Below are 21,062 nucleotides of genomic sequence, written 5' to 3' on the forward strand. Positions count from 1 at the left end.
AGAACAAGAATTAAATTAAATGATCAAATTAATTTAAACAATTATACACCCACGACACACACATTTTTTGACTTAATGAAATCTAATTAAATGGGAAAATTGAATTAATTTTTTATTTGATACTGATACTTACAAAAATTCGAATTAAATGATTAAACAAGTTTGAATTTTAATGAAATTTAGTATTCGCTATTGTTGAATGATGTCTTCAAAATCATCTCCCATCTTTTCTCATCCATCTTTTGTCTCAAAGAGGTAGATGCTCTATCGACCCCAGCCATCCTCCCTGCGGCAACCGACAGAGCCCGCAAATTGTTGCGAACTGCAAAATTGCTCTTGGTCGTAGAATGCGCAGTTAGGACTAATGCAGCGATAATTGTAGCAATAAGGGGAACAGGATACCATCTGGCCCGAAGCACAGCCGCTGCAGTCATACCTCTCTATAAGGTATAACAAAATATAAGATTCATACGCAAATCTACCCAGATTCTCAAATAGATATTGAGTTACCTGCTGTTTGGCCACAGTTGCCTCTCTGTTGGCATCCGGAGTTAAAATTGGGCGGCATAATCAGCATTTCATTATTGTCATCGTTCCAGGTGTTCACTGTTGGCGGTTTTAGCGCCATTTTGGGGGCGCTGCAGAAATTGCCACAAATCTGCTGCTTTTTATTGTAGCATTGCCAGCGAATACTTTCCGTAGAACAGCGACAGATGCGTGGACCGATCACAGTGCAGCATTTAAGTGGATTAGGTGTTTTCTCCTCCTTCTCCTCCTCCTCCTCTTCCTCTTCGTAATCCCTGTAGTCTGTTGGCAGCGTGATTGAGGCATTGACAACCAGATTATGCACATTATTTAGAACAAAATTGGGTTTTTTCTCCAAATTCTGATTGATGATCGTTCGATTTAGATAAATGGGAGCCAGCTCAATGGGATCGGGTGGTGCACATTTCTGACCAGTCCAATAAGTGCCATGTGGGCATCGAGTCTCCACACAGCGTCCATTTTCGAAAATCCTTGACCGGCAATAGACCAGACGACAGTTGCCATTGATGAGGACGGTTCCATTGGGGCAACGACGAATTTGAGCAGGTGCGGGCGTGGTAGATGGCGCTATAGTCGTTGAAGTCGTTGGTTGAGTGGTGGATAGGATGGGAGGTTGGGTGGAGGTTTGAGTGGGTCTTGGGGTTGCCACAGGCACATTTGGATTACACAGTTGAGGTTCAACTGGAGGATAAGGAGAAACAGGTTGATTTGGACAAGGTGCTGGTTGAGAAGGAACTGGGGGATAAGGAGTTACAGGTTGATTTGGACAAGGTGCTGGTTGAGATGGAACTGGAGGATAAGGAGAAACAGGTTGATTTGGACAAGGTGCTGGTTGAGAAGGAACTGGGGGATAAGGAGTTACAGGTTGATTTGGACAAGGTGCTGGTTGAGATGGAACTGGAGGATAAGGAGAAACAGGTTGATTTGGACAAGGTGCTGGTTGAGAAGGAACTGGGGGATAAGGAGTTACAGGTTGATTTGGACAAGGTGCTGGTTGAGAAGGAACTGGGGGATAAGGAGTTACAGGTTGATTTGGACAAGGTGCTGGTTGAGATGGAACTAGAGGATAAGGAGAAACAGGTTGATTTGGACAAGGGGTAGCCTGAGAAGGAACTGGTGGATAAGGAGTTACAGGTTGGTTTGGACAAGGTGCTGATTGAGATGGAACTGGAGGATAGGGAGTAACAGGTTGATTTGGACAAGGTGCTGGGTGAGATGGAACTAAACTATTTGGGTTCGTAGGGAGTTGAGGATAGGATGTTATAGGTTGCTTTGGACAAGGAGTAATTGGGACACACGGTACAGGCTGATGCGGCCAAGGTGAAGGCAGGCCTTGTACGGGAACACATGGCTGTAGGCTATTTATGCTGTTTTGTGCTAATAAACAAGAAATATTAAACATATTTATTTATATAATGAGAGCATTAATAAGACACAAAATTTCACTCACGATTTGCACTCGGCGCTGCAGCTGGCAGGAAATAGATCCCACTTTGGAGAAGGCATGGAGCAGAGATTGCCTGCACGCATGGAACACTGACGTCACCGACGGCACTCTGCGGAGATTGGGCGTTGGCCAGCTTTAGGGCCAAGAGAAGCCAAGGCAACAGCAGCAGCATTACTTGATAGACGAACATGTCGATTATCAATGAAGCTGTTGAGTCTTTCAAGACTAGTGAGGCTGTCAATCGAACGTCGGAAGTCGCACATCGTTTTGCCGGATGCAAACCTATTCGACTTGAACACTATTTTTAGAAAAGGTTATCAGTGCTGGAACAATTATGATTTTGATTGTCACTGCAAAAGCTTCGTCAGGCGCCGCATTCGATTAGTCGTCGCTTGAGCTCAGTTGTTGAATGAACATCGCCTTTGATCGGATCGTAAGGCAGAATTACTTGTAATGTTGTCTTCTTCGCACTTCTCAATTATTGTGATATACTTTTGTGCGATTTGGTCGAGCGTTCGCGATGTGGCAGGTTATCAAGATGCGTATGGCAATGTAATCACTCTTGAGCAACAACAGAATATGCCCACACGTTTGACAAACAAATTAATTTTACAATATTTATAGTGGCTGGAGTGTCCGGAAGGCTATAAGCTCCAGAATAACATGTGCCACAGAAAGAATATGTGCCAGGAAGGTAATCTATACGTATGCTCAAATGGATCAAATTAATGTGATTCGATTTCTTAAATGCCTCAAGCAATTACGCAATAATTTTTTTTTTTTTTGTCGTTTGAGTAAATATGCAACATCTTCAATGTTCTGCCCATCTGTCTCAGTTTTAAATCATACCCCCATACTGTCATTAAAACTATTGGTTTAGTTTTTGTATAAAAAATACCAACTACGCAAACTTCATCGAGTGTATTATATACATTTTAAACCGGACAGATTTTATTTTTAGACACCCATCTAAAAAAAAAATCTTTAATCTATAGCGTGACAAAGAAAGCAGTTCATTGTTGTCGTTATTATCTCTCAATAAATAATTTGAAAATCACAATGAAAAGTACAAAAATAAATATTAATATTAAGTATAAAAATTGTGTTAGGTTAGGTAATGCATTAGGAAACACATTTTCTATTATTTTATATATATGTTGTTGTTGACAATCATTTTTTTTTTTTTTTTTTTTTGTTTCTAGGATACTTTCTGCACACGGATGGGTTTTGCTATTTGATAGAACCATTACCCTGTCCTTACAATACCACAGTACCTACCACAACAACAGATGAAATAACCACTGAAGAAACGACTACTGAAGAAATAACCCCTGAAGAAACAACCACGGAGGAAACAACCATAGAACCACCAAGTGATGATGCCGATGAGCAGGTTCGCTGTCCTCCCGGATCTGTATACTTTGACGAACAGTGCCGCCGAATAATCTGCAGCCGGGGTGAATACCATGCTGGTCGTTGCCTCTCGCCTGCCTGCCCCCATGGAACCGTGTGGCGCAACAAAAGTTGCCAGCCATCGGGCTATATAACCACAATACTGGAAATCGATAATGTGATCAAGAACAAACATAAGTATAAAAACGCAACAGAGAATGTGAGTCATGTGGAATATGTGACTCCTAAGCCATACGAGCCGAATCGGGACAACAGTTTTGAGACGACGACGTGGTGGACTCGTCCACAACCGGAACTAACAATTCCAACAACGACGCCAGCGTATTCGAGTGCAGATCCTTCATCCGGATGTTGTTTGGTGAGGAGTCCACGTTTCTGTCGTCCCTATGCACCCACCTGGATATGTTTCAATCACAGCCATAGGCTGTGCGATAAACGAATCTGTACACATCCCGTAATCTACCTGAAGCCACCCGAAATTGTTCAACTAACCGATCCACCGCTGCTAGTGATGCCGCCGAACCCACCATTATCCAGTTGCCTAACTCCCGATTGCCACGAGAGCGGTAAATTATAACCAATCAATCAATCATTGGATTGGCTTCATCAGATAATTATATTATTTTTAGAGATGATCAACTGCTCGGGCTGTGCGCAGGGCTTGAGGGAAACCTGCTCGTCGTCCTGCTACAATTACTTTTGTCCCGGCGACGCTTGTGAATTCAAAAAATCTGAGGAATTTTGTGAACTTTATCCGGGCGGTTTTGGATGCAAGAAAAGCGATGGTTGCATCTGGAAATGGTGCAATGGCAAATGCCGTTAGTGTATCTATTGGTGAATTTATACAAATCCACTCTTATACCATATGCCAAGATTCTTAAATATGAAATACATATTAAAATTAATGTGGAATGTAAGTTCATTTATGGAATTTTCGAATAGCCGGTCAAAGCCAAAGCAGTTAAACCCGGTCAAACCATCAAATATTTACTTTAAAAATTGTTTTTTTTTTTTGTATTTTGTATAATTATTCAAAATATATCAAAATGGGCTAAAATTTATATCAAATTTATGAAAACATTTTTGTATTTCTTCTTCAAAAACCCCAGTAACATCGGTTTAATTATCGAATACTAAAACAACACATTATATATTTCAGGCACAGAACATAATATTTTCAGAAATTCAAAAATTTTGAGAGTTAAAATAATCACTCATCTTAAAATATACGCGCCAATAAGATGTGTGTTGCCACCCGGTTGAAAATACTTTTTCAATTCAAATGTTGTACAACGTACACGATTTGACGACAACACTGTTGCTGGTATGCACTCTTCGCACTAAAGTCAAGCACTTGGCAGCACTGTTGTACGAAAAATCAGCTGGCCGTGGCTTGCCCGTTTCAACGGTGCTTTTCTCATTTCGGTTTCAGTCGTTAAACGAGAGAGCAAGAGTATCGACTTGCATTTGTTTGAATAGCGCGCGCGCGTCTTTAGTGTGTACCAAAGTGTTAAAACACAGAATTTGTTTGTGAATCGAAGTAAAGTGTGTGTGCGCAAATACAAAAAAAAAAAAACAAAAAACAAAAACAAACGAAAAGTAAGGTAACGGTCGTTTTGCTCTTCGTCGAGAGGGGCGGCAAATAGCATAAAGTTCAGTTCAAAACACACAAACCGCAGTCGCCGTTACAGTTGCATTCTCAACTCTCGCTTGTCGGCAGTCGTCATTCGGTGTGTTTTATTTGTTGTTTTGCTTTTAGAGTCAGTGCAGGCGTCGCGCGCGTTCCCTTTGGAGGTGCCAATAACAAGAGGTAGAGTTTTGTTTACATGCGTGTGTGAGTGTGTTATATATATATATGTGCGAGGGAGTGTGCATGCGTATGTGTTTCGCACATTTCATTGCACGTTTTGCAGCACACCAAACACAATAAGAACAACAATAATAACAACAACAGCAAGAATAATGTCAGCAACTATGACGACAATAAGCGTAAATGCGATATTTAATTAATTAAAAAATACGTTCCAAGCGAATCTTTTACAACATCAACAAATATATAAAAATAGCAATTGCGCCAATATACAACTTAATATCTATTTGTATATATATATGTGTGTTTGTGTGAGCATTTATGTACGCGTGTATATGCATATTATGATGTACAATTGCAGCAAATAAATTCTCAACTTGTCTTCTCTCTCTATCTCTCTCTCGCTCTCTCTTTAGCGGCGAGTGTTAATTGAAAAAAAACTACAAACTTCCGGTTTTTGGGGAAAAAGGGTTGCTCTTTCCCTGCCCCCTCTTCAACCAATCAGTGATGTATGCTTGTGTGTGTACATACATCTATATAACTGTTGCCGTTGCCGTAGACAACATGAGCTTTATTGCGGCGGCGGCCAAACTCAACATAGCAAAGCAAGCAAAAAAAATAAATAACCACACCTCGCAACTCCCGCAAAGGGCTCTTAGAACGAGTGGGTGTATATGTGTGAGTGAAGTGGAGCCGTGGAGAAATTTTGTGCTTTCCGCTGTGAGTTGCTGTTGCTATATGCTATATGCCATCATCATCATCATGCGGGCGTTGAAGTTTTTAGTGCAACAACATTTTTTCTATGTTTTTGCTTGTATATATATATATATATATATATATATATATATATAGTTTTTTTTTGCTGCTCCAGCGGGAGCTTTTATATTGTATGTGTGTGCTATTATTAAAATGCCACACGCACACACACACACACATATGCACACGTGCACTAACTCTGAGGCACACAGTCATGGCAAAAAAAAAACAAAAAAGAAAACTATTCTCAGTGTATGTGTGTGTGTGCCTGCGAGGCGTTGGCGTTTTACGCTAGAAGAAGCAGCAGCAGCCGCTAGAGAGAAAGAGAAAGAGATAGAGAGAGAGAGAGAGACAAAAGAGAGTGAGTTCGAGTGAGGACAGACTGTGCATAAAGGGGAAGCCGCAAGAGCAACAAGAAGTTAATAAATAAATCAAATAAAGCATAAAAATGTAAATCGAGACAACAACAACTGCAATAACAACCAAGTCGAATGCCGGAGAATCTCTCAATAAGAGAATTTAAATGAACCCGTGACCCTCCCGCACTCACCTCCCCCATCCATTTCCCTCAGCAAGGCAGCCTTAAGTCCTGCACTTGTTAAACATAAACGCAGCCGCACATTTGCCTGGTGCGTCCCAATGTTGTTTTTGCTGTTTGTTAGTATTGTAATAAAGCGTTTTACGGCCGCCGCTTGTTGTTTTTATGACAGTTAAGCTATTTTGCGTATGACATGTTTGACAGATGCCAGCTTCGTCGTCGCTGCGGCTGTCAACACCGCTGTTTAATGCAGCCTTTGCCCGTACCGTTTCTACCCTACCTCCCACACACACATACACACACACACCACATACTTGCACACATCTTGCTACACTCGGAAAAAACATCTGATCTAGAATTGACTTCTACAAAAGCAGCTCGACTATTTTTCTTTGAAATTCAACATAGAAATGCATTATTTGTTTAGCTTTTAATACCAATTGGTATATTGGTAATTGGTATATAAGATTGATTTTTTCTAATGGATTTGCATTTTCACTTTTCAAAAATATGTGCTTTCAATATAGAAAGTTGTTCTGGAAAATGTAAATTAAATATATAAAATATTCAAGAAAATATATGTGACAAAAATAAATATGAAATCCAAATTATACTGGCCTTAGGGTGTATTGTTTTTTGCTGAGTGTATTTCATTTATTCACCCTTTTATGTTGCTGTGCGCGCAAAAGTTTGTTTGTGTTTGCTGCCGTTTTAATTTCTGTGCCTATTAGCCATACACACACTAACACACAGAAACACAATCCAAAGGGGGAGAGAGGGGCTAAGAAGCTACTTTTACGCATGTTTTCGCACAGCGCCAAAGATGTCGGCTTGACATAAATTGTCTCTGCCAAATGTGGCAAACTACAACACCAAAACTGGGCCACGCCTACAAAAAAAAAGAAGTAAAACCATAAGAAACCAACAGCCGCTTGCTTGGCTTGTCGCATGTAATTGCTTGCTACAATGTAAATGACAAAAGCATGCGGCACAGTGGGGCAAACCAGTATCCATATTACATCGTCAGCAAACGCAGTATGGCCTTGCAGAAAATTAAATTGGAACACATTTAATCATCATGTTCATTCTACAGAATTATACTGCTGATTACTGTTTATTTTTCAGAACTCAATCAAAGAAATATTCAGAACTTTTGTGATCCACTGTGCCTAAGCAAGTTGGCGGCCTGTAACTAAAAACCGCAAAAGCTTGTCAAGCCGCTGCCCGTCGACGTCGACGTTGTCGTTGACTTCGTCACCACAGCCGTTGTCGCTCTCACGCCAATCTCGCTGCCAATGGCTCCGCGACTCTCCGTTCTCCGCTCTTCGTTCTCCACTCTCCACTCTCTTGTGTCCGTCGGCTTTCAAAGCTGTTGCTTCCGCTCCCTTGGCTTGGCCTGAGTGTAAAAGTATCTCTTTGTTGTTTTGCTTGTTATTGTTGTTGTTACTTTAGACGTGGGCGGCAACGCAGTCGTCGCCTCGACAGAAACCTTAGGCCAAGTTTCAAGCTTGAAATGCTTTGGCGATGACGTCGTCATCAGCGTCGTCGTCGTCGTCGTCAATCAAATTTAGCGTTCTCAGCACTGTTCGCCGCAGCGCATTTGGTTGCATGTGCTTTGATTTTGGTTTTGGTATTGGATTTTAGTTTTCGTTTGTGTTTTGTGTTTTGTTGTGCGACTTTTGTCGACCACGCCCCCACACCCGCCACTGCCACCTAGCTCACAATCTGGCAATCGCACTCTCATTCGCACATTCACAGTGCAAATTGATAGGGTAAACAAACAAACATGCAAACATTTTGCGGTATGTATTTACGTATCGAATATCGCTTGGATTTGCCGTCCATTTATTTATTTATAATTTTATACACTGTTCGCCAAAACGGATACGGAAGGTACGGACTACACAGCACAGAAATAAAATAAAAACCATTTAATAATTTTCATAAAAATAATTCTTTAAAGTTTCTTCAGAATATGACAAATTATGCTAAAAATCGAGTAAACTGCGATTTAATATTTGTTTGTGTAGAGGCTGGCCAAATTTGGACTGTTCGATTTTGATTAATTACCCATAATGTGGCTACGCCCAGTTTGGGTCTCTTGATTAGTTAAAACATTCGGAGCAGAGTATCGTACAGTCGTAAGGTGTCCACTGCAACGCTGTTACTCTGTTCTGTTCTTCTTCTTCGATTGTTTTCTCGTCCGCCGTTGGCCATTTAATATTCATTTATTCATCCCAGCTTACGTATTTATTTATTTTTTTTTTACTTGTGCGTGTGTATTTGTTGCTATTATTGCTATTGGCTTATGTGTGTTTACTGTGCGGCCAAAAGCCGTAATCGTGAAATCGCATGTGAGCCATGGCCATGATTTTGAATTTAATTTCGGACTTGAAATCGAATTTGAATTCAAGTGGCAAACATCACCAAAAACCACTCGTAAAAGATACTTGGCACCTATTCCGATAACCTTATAGGGCTAACTAACAGTATTTCTATAGGCGGCTTGATATTGTTTTAAATGGCATAAGTAGGAAAATGGTTTTGCTAATGGGTCTACTATTAGCCAAAAGTCCAAATAAATATTTAGAATCTATTAAATTTGTGTATCGTATCTGTATACGCAAGTGTCACAGTTTAACTGTAAATAGACATAAATTACCAAATAAAATTTGATTCTATTATCTGTGCGACTATTATATTTATTTCTTTGTACAAATACGTAAATGTTCATGTTCAACTGTCTGAAAATCAAAAAAAAAAAAATACTGAATGATTTTGTAATATAGTTAAAAAGTTCGGCAAATGCAAATTTCTACAATAATAAAGCACAAAGTAAATATTATTTTTGAAAAAAAAAATCAACTTACAAAGCGTCCATTAAAAGCTATTTAAAAAGTTCAACTTTGTTATTCGCAAAATAATTACATGAGAAACTTTCTAAATTTGTAAAATGTTATCGAATGTACAGAATGGGTCAGAGCCTCAGTAACTTTTAACAAACAATCAATTAAATTAAATATACAGCTCTCATACATAAACAGAGAATGTTGCATTGAAAAGTAAAAATCTTTCAGGTCTTATTATTTTTCTTCTTTTTTTTTGCTTCACTGTAGCTTAAAGCTAATTAATTGAGGGACACAGAGCATACAGCTTAGAATAAGCTCATAAACAGCAACTGGTTTATCAGCTGATTTAAATATGTATTTAAATTAACGTCTATGAACTGTGCTCATTATGGGCTTTTAAATATTTTGAGAGGCTGTGGCGCAAACGATGCCAATGGGACGCATAAAAGATACGCGGCGACTCCAAAACAGAACAACGCAACGTAAAATGTTTTTGCAGTCCAAATCCAAAACAAACGCCCCCCTTTCTTTCCTCATCACCGCTCAGTCTTTGACTATTGAAAAGTTTTCGAACTCATAAATTCTTTTGTTTGTGCACTTTGCTACGCTGCTGTTTGGCTTTAATTTTCTTTTGCGGCCAGCAGCAGCATAAAAACAAAAGAGAGTGAATAAAAAAAAAAAGTGAAAATTCAGTGGGAAAATTGTCGTTTGTTGCGCTGCTGCGATTACAGCACGAACAGCAGCAGCAGCAACAGCCTGAAAACTAATTAGTTGCAGTTGCAGTTGAACCAACTGAAGCTGAATTTTACATTTTTAAAATTGCAGTGTGTAGATTGAGTCGACTGATTGAGTAAGACTTTCCATCTGGCTCCGTAGGCCATTCGCTCTCTTTTGGGCCGTGCGATTGTGCAACAAACGGCAGACAAATTCAGTTAACTGTTACACACAGTCACTGACTGACTTAATTCCCTACATTTTCCACCTTACCTCCCCCCACACCCCAGATGTTTTTTCTCTTACTTTGTTGAGCTACTTCTCCAGCCAGTTGGCATCTGTATCTGTATCTGTATCTATGTCTGTGAATCTGTCAGTTTGAGTAGATTGGTTTTTCATTTTCATTGCGTGTCCGTTTTTGTTGTTTCCTTTTCTTTGATGTTAACAATTTCGTTTGACGTGTGTTGCCCGTTTTTATGTGTGGGAAGTTAACTATTAGAAATGATTGTGTGACCCGAACTTACCCATCGGTTTGCTGCTAGCTCAGACAGGTGCTATTGAAGCGTGCTGATAAGCTGATTGATTTGATAATATAAATACACAACAATCTGCAGTATTTCATATTTATCGCCATTTATAAATAACGTCTCATGTCGCAGATGAACTTGAAAATAGCATCTTGAAGAATTTTTAAAAAATTTCAACAGACACAATTTTCAGAACTGACAACAAGTTTTGCGAGCCAACATTTATTTTTAAAGCTCATATTAAATCTTGCTCACATCTTAAATTAACCTTTAAGCTCTTAATAACAGTTTATTTCTATATATAAGCCTGGGTGTATTTGTATAATTAAATCGGCACCAGTTATAGTATTTCTATATAATCGCCATGACATCTGATAAGCTTGTGCATGCATCTCTTGCTACATAGTACTTGACAATATAGGGCTATTTATAGTACCTCTGATGATCTTTGCTATATAACTATATAATCGAATAGTGGTTTAAATAGGTCGATTTAACCATTTACTTCAAATGATTGATCTTATACAATTCTAATTAATTTGTACTTAAACATTTGTAACTAATTTGTATTTTTTTATTTGAAAAGTGAATTTAATTTATAACTGTTTTGCAATTAAAGTCACGTCTCGAATTGGAGCGTTCTAATTTGCGAGCGATCACTGTACAGTAATAAGTTATAAGAGCTATTAGATGTTGAGGAGCATTTTGAAACTTAATGCACTTAAAAAGTAAAACCTATTACATCATCTTTATGCAACTATTCCTTGGAAAACTTTTTCATGATGCAATCACATAAGTCTAATGTCGTTCAAATTGATCAACAGACATTTATTTTGTTAGTTTTTATGACTCCAGCTGTGAATAATGAACTGTTGTTGATATGCCATAAATATATTAAGCAGCACTAAGCTAATGATAAATATGTCGACAGGCCATTTTCTGGGCCAGTTTGCGTCACTGTGCAACAGTTTGGATTTTCTTTTTAGTTGTCATTGTCGCTGTTATAGATGTTGCTGCTGTTGTTGCTGTTTCTGTTGCTGTTGCTGCTGCTGGTGCTGCTACTGTTGCTTTGTTGCTGACTCGTTGCGGTAATCGCTGGCATGGCAGCGCAGCCACAGTTGCTACCATCTTATTGGGATTACGTTTGGCTAGCAATCTAGAGAAATAAAAACGAATCGCGTAATAAAAAAAAAAAGCATCAATTGGCTCTTGGTCTTAATGAATGAACGAGCGAACGCAGCTCGGACTAAGTCGCTCTGCCTGCTGTCTAACTGACAGATACCCCAGAAGCTGTGGGCGCCTGCACCCACGTCCACCTCCCCCTCCCCATTGTTTGTTTGCCGCTGTTGCGCTTGGCTGCGCGTTAAATTTGCGAGCAAGCGAGAGAGAGAAAAGCGCGCGCGCGAATGAAAAACATTTTATTTTTTGATAAATTTCCATACGAAAAAGCAAGCATAATAATGACAATGCTGAGATGTTTTTCCTTTATTTGGTTTCGGGTTTGGCTTTAGCTTTAGCAGCAAGAGAATGTATGCAAATCAAGTAATTTGTCTCGTCGTCGCCACAGCGCCAGAGACACATCCAACGCAGATGAGGCAGAAGGCAGATGAGGCAGCCACTTCCGGTGTCAATTTTTATTTTGTTTTCTTCTTTTTTTTTTGTGTGTTCCATCGTTTTCAGTTTAATTTTCTTTTTTTTTTGTGTTTGGCATGCTGCGTCTGTGTAACTTGCAAGTCGCTAGTGGGGATGATTTTAAAAATAAAAATTATAGAAAAGAAAAATAACCATACTGCTCAACTGACAGACACCCTGTAGTCAGTGTATGTGTAAAATTAATTATAGCTAAGACTGATTAAATCTGTCTAATCTATATTTTAGCCGCTTGATAAATTTGATCACCTACACAAGTATTCGACAAATATTTTGATATATTATTATTTATCGTTTTTAACACAAATTAGAACTGTTGACTTTTGAAAACACCAAATGATATAAACACTATATAGGTAAGCATATCTATACCAGATGCTAGAATGCTCTGCCTTAGCACAATAATTATTCAGTTGAATGTTGCAAAGGCCAAATCCATTTGAATTTAACAACATTTAAATGAGTCTCTATTTGGTGAAAATTGGCAGTACGAGAATTCATTTTCGTAGAATGTTTATCTTCAGCAAACAATTATACATTCTCGTGTTATTGCTATATCAAATACACGTTTGCTTTTAATATAGGGTATATATATTTATATATATATATATATATATATATATGTATATATGTGTACATGGTATGCTTATTGTGGGTAACAAAAAAGGGAGTGTGGCTGACGAGACAACGCCTTCGTCGTAGTCGTTTTTTATGCAGGTGGAAGTTGTCGCTGTCTTTGGCGTTCATCTTGCGAAAGAGTTTCATCTTTGGCTGGTGGCCTCGTCATGTCTGGGGTCTGCTCCTCGCTGGCCCCTGCTCATTTCAAAGCCATTAACAAACGGCAAGAAGCAGCAGCCGCAGCAGTGGCAACATCAACAGCACCAGACGTCGGCGTTGGCATTATTATTTTTTTTTTTTTACTTTACTATATAAAAATAGCTAAAATATGCTTAATTTAGTTGCGCGTTGTGTGTTTGAGTGTGTGTATCCCACATAATTATTTCTGTTAAGTAAGCCCGATAGACTGACTGACTGACTGACTGCCGCGTGGTCGCCACAATAGATACATAAAAGCAGCTATAGCCAAAATAGCAACCATTTGGGACGCCCACCATGACGCCAAGACGCCCACCAGACGTTGAAGAGCGGAACTGAAGACCACTTACAAATGCGCCTAAGAATTATTGCTATTGCTGACTGTAGTTTTATTTAATAAAGTGAATTAATGATACAGTACAATGCGTCTTACGCTCATCGCTACACGGTGAGAAATTCACACAGTCAACAGGCCATGGCATTCGGTCCGATCCCCATGAAATAACGCTGGGAAAACTAAATTAGTTCATTTATATGTACCGCCTTTTTTTTTTTTGGCCCGCCAACTTGGTCAAGTTTTATAGCATTACAACAATAGAATTTTCCGAGCGCAGGGGGTAAGCATTAATTCAAAAAGTAAGTCATTAAATGCAATTAGACTGCCCATTGGCATAAATATCAAATTTTCGGAGATGTTTGCCGAAACTTCAGTTACAGCTTAAATTATTATGATAAGAGACTGTAATTTTAAATAGCTGTTAGGTAGAATGATTACGTTAGTATATATATAAAAAGAAAATAATTTTTATAAGGAAACAGTAAATAACGTTTTACCATAATTTTCTAAATTATACTTCACTTACCGATTACTCTGTGATTGTAAATAGCTATCATATATAGTAATTATATTAGTCTGTATTAGAGTAAGGAAACAGGTTTTTCAGATATTTATTACGAAAACTACTTTTTTATTAACATACTATTATTTATGATCATCGGTAAAAGGTTAAATTGTTCTAGTAAGTTCATACAACATCGACTCGAAACTAGAATTTCGTTCAGTATTTTAATGACTCATTATGTCTTAGAAGTCTACAAGATTTCTTGTTTTTTTAAGTAAATGACCCCTTAGGTTTATTTTCTATATATATTTCCAAATTAGTTCTGTTCAATTTCAAGGCCTTGCGCAATGTTTGTTTTAGCCAACAAAAAAAAATACCATTATGAAGTCCTATGGAAAAAAGAACAAAATTAAACATACATGAGCACAACATGATCAATTGTCTATATTGGCTTCAAGAGTCAAAAAAAAAAACAATGCCAGCATTTTGAAGACCCCTTAAGACCCTTTGCGCCCACAAATGCTATTTAAAAACAAGTTCGAAGGCGTTTTCTTTGCGATGTTCGGAATATAACTGACCGACCAGTGACAGCATATCGTGCTCAATATAACATATTGTAAATAACATAACTCTTGGGTCAATTGACGATCCTCAAGAAAAGACGTTCGAAAAAGTGATCAGGGCACAAAAACCAAACCAAAACCCAAAAAAAAATAAATAAAATAATGAAAATACCAAAGCGTGCTATCAAGATCAAGCTGATTTCAAGAGAATTCCGAGCTCTGCGGGCAAAGCAAATAGCACCCAAACAAAACGAACAAACAAGAGAAAACAAGTTCATTCCGAATGTAAAGACAAATTCTGTTGTGTGAAATACTTAAGGTATAAAAACTCATAAGATTCAATGTTTAAGAACTGGGCCTTTGTTTGGCTGGGCGCTGCTCCAAAAGCGTTTATTAGAATTTCGTCTTTCTCCCTCGTCGTTGCTTATCAATATTTGTGCAGGCGCAATAAAGAGACAATCTATTGTGTTAGGTCATTACAAGATGGCTGAATGACTGAATGGTTGAATGGCTGAATGACAATGTTAATGTTGTGGGCAGGCGGCAATAAACTAACTGAGATAAATATAAGGGGCATGCTTAAATGTGACTGAGATGCTGCTTAGTGTGGTGGTGAGGTGAGCAATTAGAAGTGATTGAAGGGAAACCAAATTAGGAGAAAGAAGAGAAAAAGTAAATTAATTTGTACAAATTTAAGAGAATTTTCTAATTGCACAAAATATTATATTTAAACCGAAAACTGCCCTTAGGTGGCCTAAGTTTATTTTCGTGCGAATAAGCACGACCTTAAAAGACCTACTAAAAAGTTGTCAAAACTTTTTTACAGCATCTACAATTTTTTTGTTAGGCTCAAACAGATAGAAAGAAAAAAAATGCACAAATTTCGTAGCCAATAAGTGCGCTCTTGAGCAACATAGAGTTAAAGAAGTTCTTCCCGCATATTGAAGTGTTTAAATTGTAGTATGTGCACTTGGCTTATTTAGTTTACTTCAACTATTTTTTCCTTGCGACTTGAACTTCGTTTAGTTATCGTAATATTTTCACGCAATAATCTTAAAACGTAGTGGAATAAAATGCATAAAAACAGTCTTTGGACGCTTTTGCCCTTTTTACGAGTATTGTGGCCATAATCATAAACTTGTAGCAATATTTATGTTTTTTACGATCTTTCAATTTGCTGCCGTTGATATTTTCATGACTATTCTCAAATGCGTGTTATACCCTAATATAAAGAGCATTATTATGATTTCTATTCTAGCATCGATTTTTTGAGCTAACTACGAGTTGCTGTTCGGTCTTGTCCTGCACTGTCCAAGAGAGGCCAATGGTTTAAACCATAATATTGGCACGTGATGTGCGACAGATGTTGGCTACACTAGATATACAATATACACTTGTGTGTATTATATATGTGTGATATATATATTTTTATGTACGAATTTATTGAAAAAATTATACATTTTGGCTGTTGACTGCAAAATTTATGGACGGCTGTTGTCCGAGTGCGTAAAAAAAATCATATTGTATAAAATCACATTGAAAAATGTGTAATAAAATAGAAATAATATTTATAGCTGAGACGTCGAAGGGTCTAAAAATATGCACACACACACACACACACATAGATGATAGGACACGGGCTAGCAGAGAAGCAACAGCGCCAACATCAGCGTCAGCGTCAACGTCAACGAGTTGCCAGCTTTCCCAGTATGCTCAACCATTTGCTCATCGGCTGGTGTGACTGTGTGTGTATGTGTGTATATGTTGCGGCCATGTGCGCGCTTTCCCATTCATGCAGCGCCCGCGACCTGCCTTTTTTAGACAGCAATGACCCAACTCTACATGCCACATGGCAGATATCCACTTGGCAGCAAATCGCTGGAGCATTTTGATTTAAATCGATCGATTTTGTGGCTGAGCTCATTTGGCGTAAAATAAACTTGCGTCAAGTCCATAATCCCTTTGGGTAGAAAACCACACACCCATCCACCATATCATAGAATAGCCATTTACCGCGGAGTGTTGTGGAAATTATTTGTGGTATGTTGAAATGCACATATATGTATTGCACTAATTTCCCAATTTAATAGTAGATAATTTTTTTCATCTTCTGTTCATTTACTTCGCACTTGTTAACAAATCGTTTCGTGTAAACACAAATTGCTTCATACAAAAGTTTCGAATGCTTGGGCATAAATAGACGATAAAGAGCCAACACAAACCTGCTGCACGATGCTCCCATTCGCTTTAATTCTCTCTCTCTCTCTCTCTCTCTCTCTCTCATTCTCTATCTCATGTGTCCATGTCCTGCATCACCCACTTATTGATTGCATTGCGCCTGCTGCAAAAACCCATTCAATGAAATCAGAGCGGCCTTTCAATTGTGTATGCTTGTTTTCTGTCGACTTTGCCCAGTTTGGCAGTTGCGCACTTTTCTTTTAGCGTCTAACTGAACGTGACTTTTAAGTCAAACTCAGCGCACGTCATTCACTCAATCATTCATTCCATCAGTCAATTGTCGCTGCTTTTTTTCCTTCTTGTTGTGTGTGTGTTATCTGACGAGGCTGCCAGCCAACCGGAAGTTGTAATTAATGTGCGCCTCGGGGGCGTTTACAGCTGCCAAAGTCCTGTGAGTTCTGTGTATGTGCTTATGCTTGTGTTCACTATCTACTACACACACACACACACACACACACATTGTGTGTGCGTGTATTAATAGCCATGGCAGCGCTTTGTCAGGCAAACGAGTGGCTTTGACGATACCTGAACAACGAACGTGTGCGCTGATAATGAATCAATAGGGCAAACTTGACTGCCTAAGGATACCTCACACGTTTTTGCCGTGATAAAGATGAGAGCCATTTTAATCGGACTTCAGTCAGAAACGCTTGAATTGTTCGCACCTTGAAGGAACCATTCTCCCATGAATATATTTGTGTACATACCCTGGCGAAATTCTATTGTGTGCTTCTCAAAATTAAACTCAGTAGAAAAATATTTTCATTTTTTTTTTTTGTTTGTCTGTTAGAGTGTTGAAATTGTATACAGCAATATAAATTAAAAATAATAATTTAAGAGAGCTTACTGAATATTCTTTAGTTAATGTTACTTCCGCATATCAAAAGATCAAAGCTTCAAAGATTATATTGTGCCCAAAATGTAATTAATGCTCAAAAAAAAGACTTAATGGCAATTTAGTTTCATAATTGCTTTAATACAAAATTTGATATTATTAAAATTTTCTATAAAGCACTTAAAATTTTAATTTCAGATACTTTAAACACACTTTAATACTTTACCCTCATACACAGAACTTACTCAGGGATTTGTGCATGAAACTATTCAGTACTGTAATTATTCAGTTGTCCATGAAATATAAATTCTGTTCAGCTATTCAACCTGTACGTAATCGTCATCATTGGTCTCCATGGCCACATTATTTCAATTCTGATTACACCCACGTTGTTTCCGTGCTTCTACAGACTAGCTAAATCTTGGCTCACCCTAAAAGGCTCCTGAGCCACCCCCTGATTATTCATTCAGTTCATACGCATGTGATTTCAAAGTTGACTGCAGACGTAAAGATTAAACCAATTTATTATGTTTTGCCGTAGGTTGCCACGTATTCATTGTCTCATTTTGGTTAGTTTTTTTTTTTGTTAAAGAATATTTATTACATTCTGAAATGACAAACTTAATTAATTGGCCAGCATTAGCAGTGTAAACATAAATCGCCTGAGAAATGTTAAAAATTACTCTTCTCTGGTATATACGTTCTCTCGTAAATTTTGAATTTTATGTATATTGGATGTCAAATTTTTAATTAAGAGCTTTATTCATAACAAATTTATATTAATAAAGATCATATATCATGGAGGAGTTATAGGCTCACAAGGGGAACAATAGATCCAAATAGGTCGCAGTGCATGAAGCCCGACAGTAATAATTATCATATAACAACAATATTGCTTTGGAATTTACTCAAATACATCGCTCTCTCAACTTTATTGTCCTGCAGCTCGTCGTAGCCAGTAGAGAATACACAGACATAAAAGCACTTTATGTTCCTCGTATGTTCAACTTATTTTCCTTTTCCATTTGCTGTTGCACAACTTTTGCAAAATATTTGTCAAGTTGTCGTCGGCATTGGAATCTCTATGAGCGCACTGTACAAAGTTCGAAGTTATGTTAAAGTTGACTCCACTAGACGATTAAGCGAGTTGTATGCTGTATTTTTTTTATATTTTTTTTTGCCAGGCTATCCTCTAATCGGCTTGCAAGGATAAGAGCGAGAAAGAGTCTGGGGGAGTGGAGTTAGTTTGAGGTTATTGCCATTGGCGACGTCAACGACATTGCTCTGATAACCGCAACGTCGGCGTGGGGAGGCTAAAGGTCAAATGGTTGTTCATTGATAGCCTAAGCCGTCCACTTGCTGCTTCTTATTGTTAGTGCCAGCTGATTGGCAAACGCCCCGCAAAAGTATTTTGCCCGCCTGCGCCCAGCTTAGAACCCCGTGACCGCAGACTCAAATTGCCTCCGGAACGCCCCTCAATGTATGCAGTAAATTGCTTGCTTGCTTGCTTTCTGCCTCTCACACACGCACACCTTAAAGCTCGCCGCTTCGTCTTGTTGTGCGGACTAAGCGGTTAAATGCAGAGAACACAGTAGCAAACAATAAGTAGGGCTGAGTCTTGCTCGACTGACTAATATCCTGTAAACATTAGCCTAAATATGTAAATATCTACTTATCGCATTAGAAAAGAAAAAAGCGGTTTTGTTGAAACTTTCTTCAACTTGAATGCTCGCATGGATGAAAGCCTGCACAAAGTAACTAAGTAGCTATAATCATTTTAAGCTTCCTTATGGTAAATCGAGAAATAAGGAAATCTATTTTTTAAGCTAAAAGAAGTCTAATTAATTAATTAATATTTAAAAATGTAAAAGTTTCTAATGTAAAATTAAATAAACACGGAAATGAAACATACTTGTATTTCGTATGCCGTTAACTTATGTTGTCTAAATTGCAAGCTAAATCTTAAAAAATGATATAATCTCCATAATACTGAAATGCCTGCTGCTACCGATCATTTGCATCGTAGCCAAACCCCAACAATATTATACCCAATTCATCATTTTGTGACGGGGACTGTGACAAAAAGTTTCGGGTGGGCAGTGAACGATTTGTCGAAGGTCGATTTGTAAGGGCCAAATCGAAATGACATTATGGTTAAGTGAAAAGGCCATGTCGTTGCTAAAGGCAAAACAAATGGCGCACAATTGACTTGGCCAATAAACCATAAGACCGTTAACTTCACAAAATCAATAACTTGGGCGCCGTTTTGGCAAAGTTTACAAACGTTTGGCAGCCGAATGCCAATTGCTGCCGCAAGCCGCTAAACCGAATTGATAACTTGCCTCACGGCCAGCCTGTCACTTGCCCCAAAAAGTGAAGAACGACAAATTGCTGTGAGGTCTCGGTTCGCACATTAAACAACTTTGCAATTTGTGTCCATTATTTGGAGCTGACTTCAAGACGACAGTCCTTAAAATAGCTGGGAGGCAGCAGGCGTGCACAAAATTGTTGTCACCTGCTTTGGCATTGAAATGTTTCACAAGTTGCCCACTCCTTACACTTGCCGTGCTTGTGTGTGGGGTCTGTGTGTGGGTGTGTTCTCCTAATTGTGTCAAGGAGTTCATTCATAGACATTAGCGGCAGCTGCGCGTAAAATTGTTGTCCTTTTATGTGAGGCTGTGTGTGCGATTGCTTTCTACTATGGGCAAACCGATACTTTTTGTGAACTAAATGGCTATATACAATATAGTTTTAATTTAATTGTAATACTCATAGTGGTTAGATAAGTATTTTAATTGCTTATGAATATGGGCTAAAAGCACACAAAATACGTTTAAAAACTGTTTCCCTTTGCATATACCTAAAATATTGGTTACTAAAAATTTTTTTGAGCTCAACTCTCTAAAAAGTCGAATGCCTCCACCCAAAATAATCAATATTTAATCAAATGCTTCTTTACATTATTTATCTACAAGATATTCAAGTCTATACTATCTAATTACTATTAACGTTGTCAAATATTTATCCGTCATGTTGATAATTAACATTTGATGTAGTGCTTTACTTTAAAAATACTTTTTGCCACAAAAAGTGTTAATTTTGTCACTCGTGCGAGAGACGAGTCGTAAGTCTCATCGTTGGTTGGCGTCTGTGGCATGTGTCATGGAACAGCTGTAAATGATATGGCAGCGTCTTTTATGTTCAGATCTTACTTTTAGCTTGTACTCTATTCTTGGCTGTTGTTGTTAGATGCGTCTTGCTGCCATTTTGACAGCCATTTTGTTGTCTGAACTGCTAGTGGACCATTTTAGGCAAATGTAGCACTTTAAAAACAAATTGCCAACTTTTAACTGTGTTCAGAGATTTGTTGAAAGCATTCAAGCGGCATTTAATGCAAAACAGTTTGCTTGTTTTTGTTGCGTTGGCCAACATATAAACAACAAATAATAGTATTTCATTTATTTTTGGTTACTTCCGCTAATATTTGTTCAAACATGTGAATTTCGAGTCGCTTTGAA

The 21,062-nt window shown here is 38.2% G+C and overlaps 2 protein-coding genes across 2 annotated transcripts in view; both read left to right on the forward strand.

Moving 5' to 3' along the window:
• The first annotated feature begins 2,422 nt into the window (after window positions 1–2,422).
• On the forward strand, window positions 2,423–4,311 carry LOC6568303. The gene is made up of 4 exons (XM_001994671.3): window positions 2,423–2,545; window positions 2,618–2,687; window positions 3,196–3,972; window positions 4,036–4,311. The coding sequence occupies exons 1-4, from the start codon at window positions 2,447–2,449 to the stop codon at window positions 4,227–4,229; spliced, it is 1,140 nt and encodes a 379-aa protein (XP_001994707.2). The 5' UTR covers window positions 2,423–2,446; the 3' UTR covers window positions 4,230–4,311.
• A 572-nt stretch (window positions 4,312–4,883) lies between these two features.
• The window catches only part of LOC6568302, a 32,792-nt gene continuing 16,613 nt past the window's right edge, over window positions 4,884–21,062 (forward strand). Inside the window, exon 1 of the mRNA XM_001994670.3 lies at window positions 4,884–5,216. The gene's annotated coding sequence lies outside the window, so the exon portion shown is untranslated. The remainder of the gene's footprint in view (window positions 5,217–21,062) is intronic.

This window comes from Drosophila grimshawi, unplaced genomic scaffold (genome assembly GCF_018153295.1).
Source record: "Drosophila grimshawi isolate 15287-2541.00 unplaced genomic scaffold, ASM1815329v1 contig_311, whole genome shotgun sequence".
In the NCBI taxonomy this organism is placed as follows: Eukaryota; Metazoa; Arthropoda; class Insecta; order Diptera; family Drosophilidae; genus Drosophila; species Drosophila grimshawi.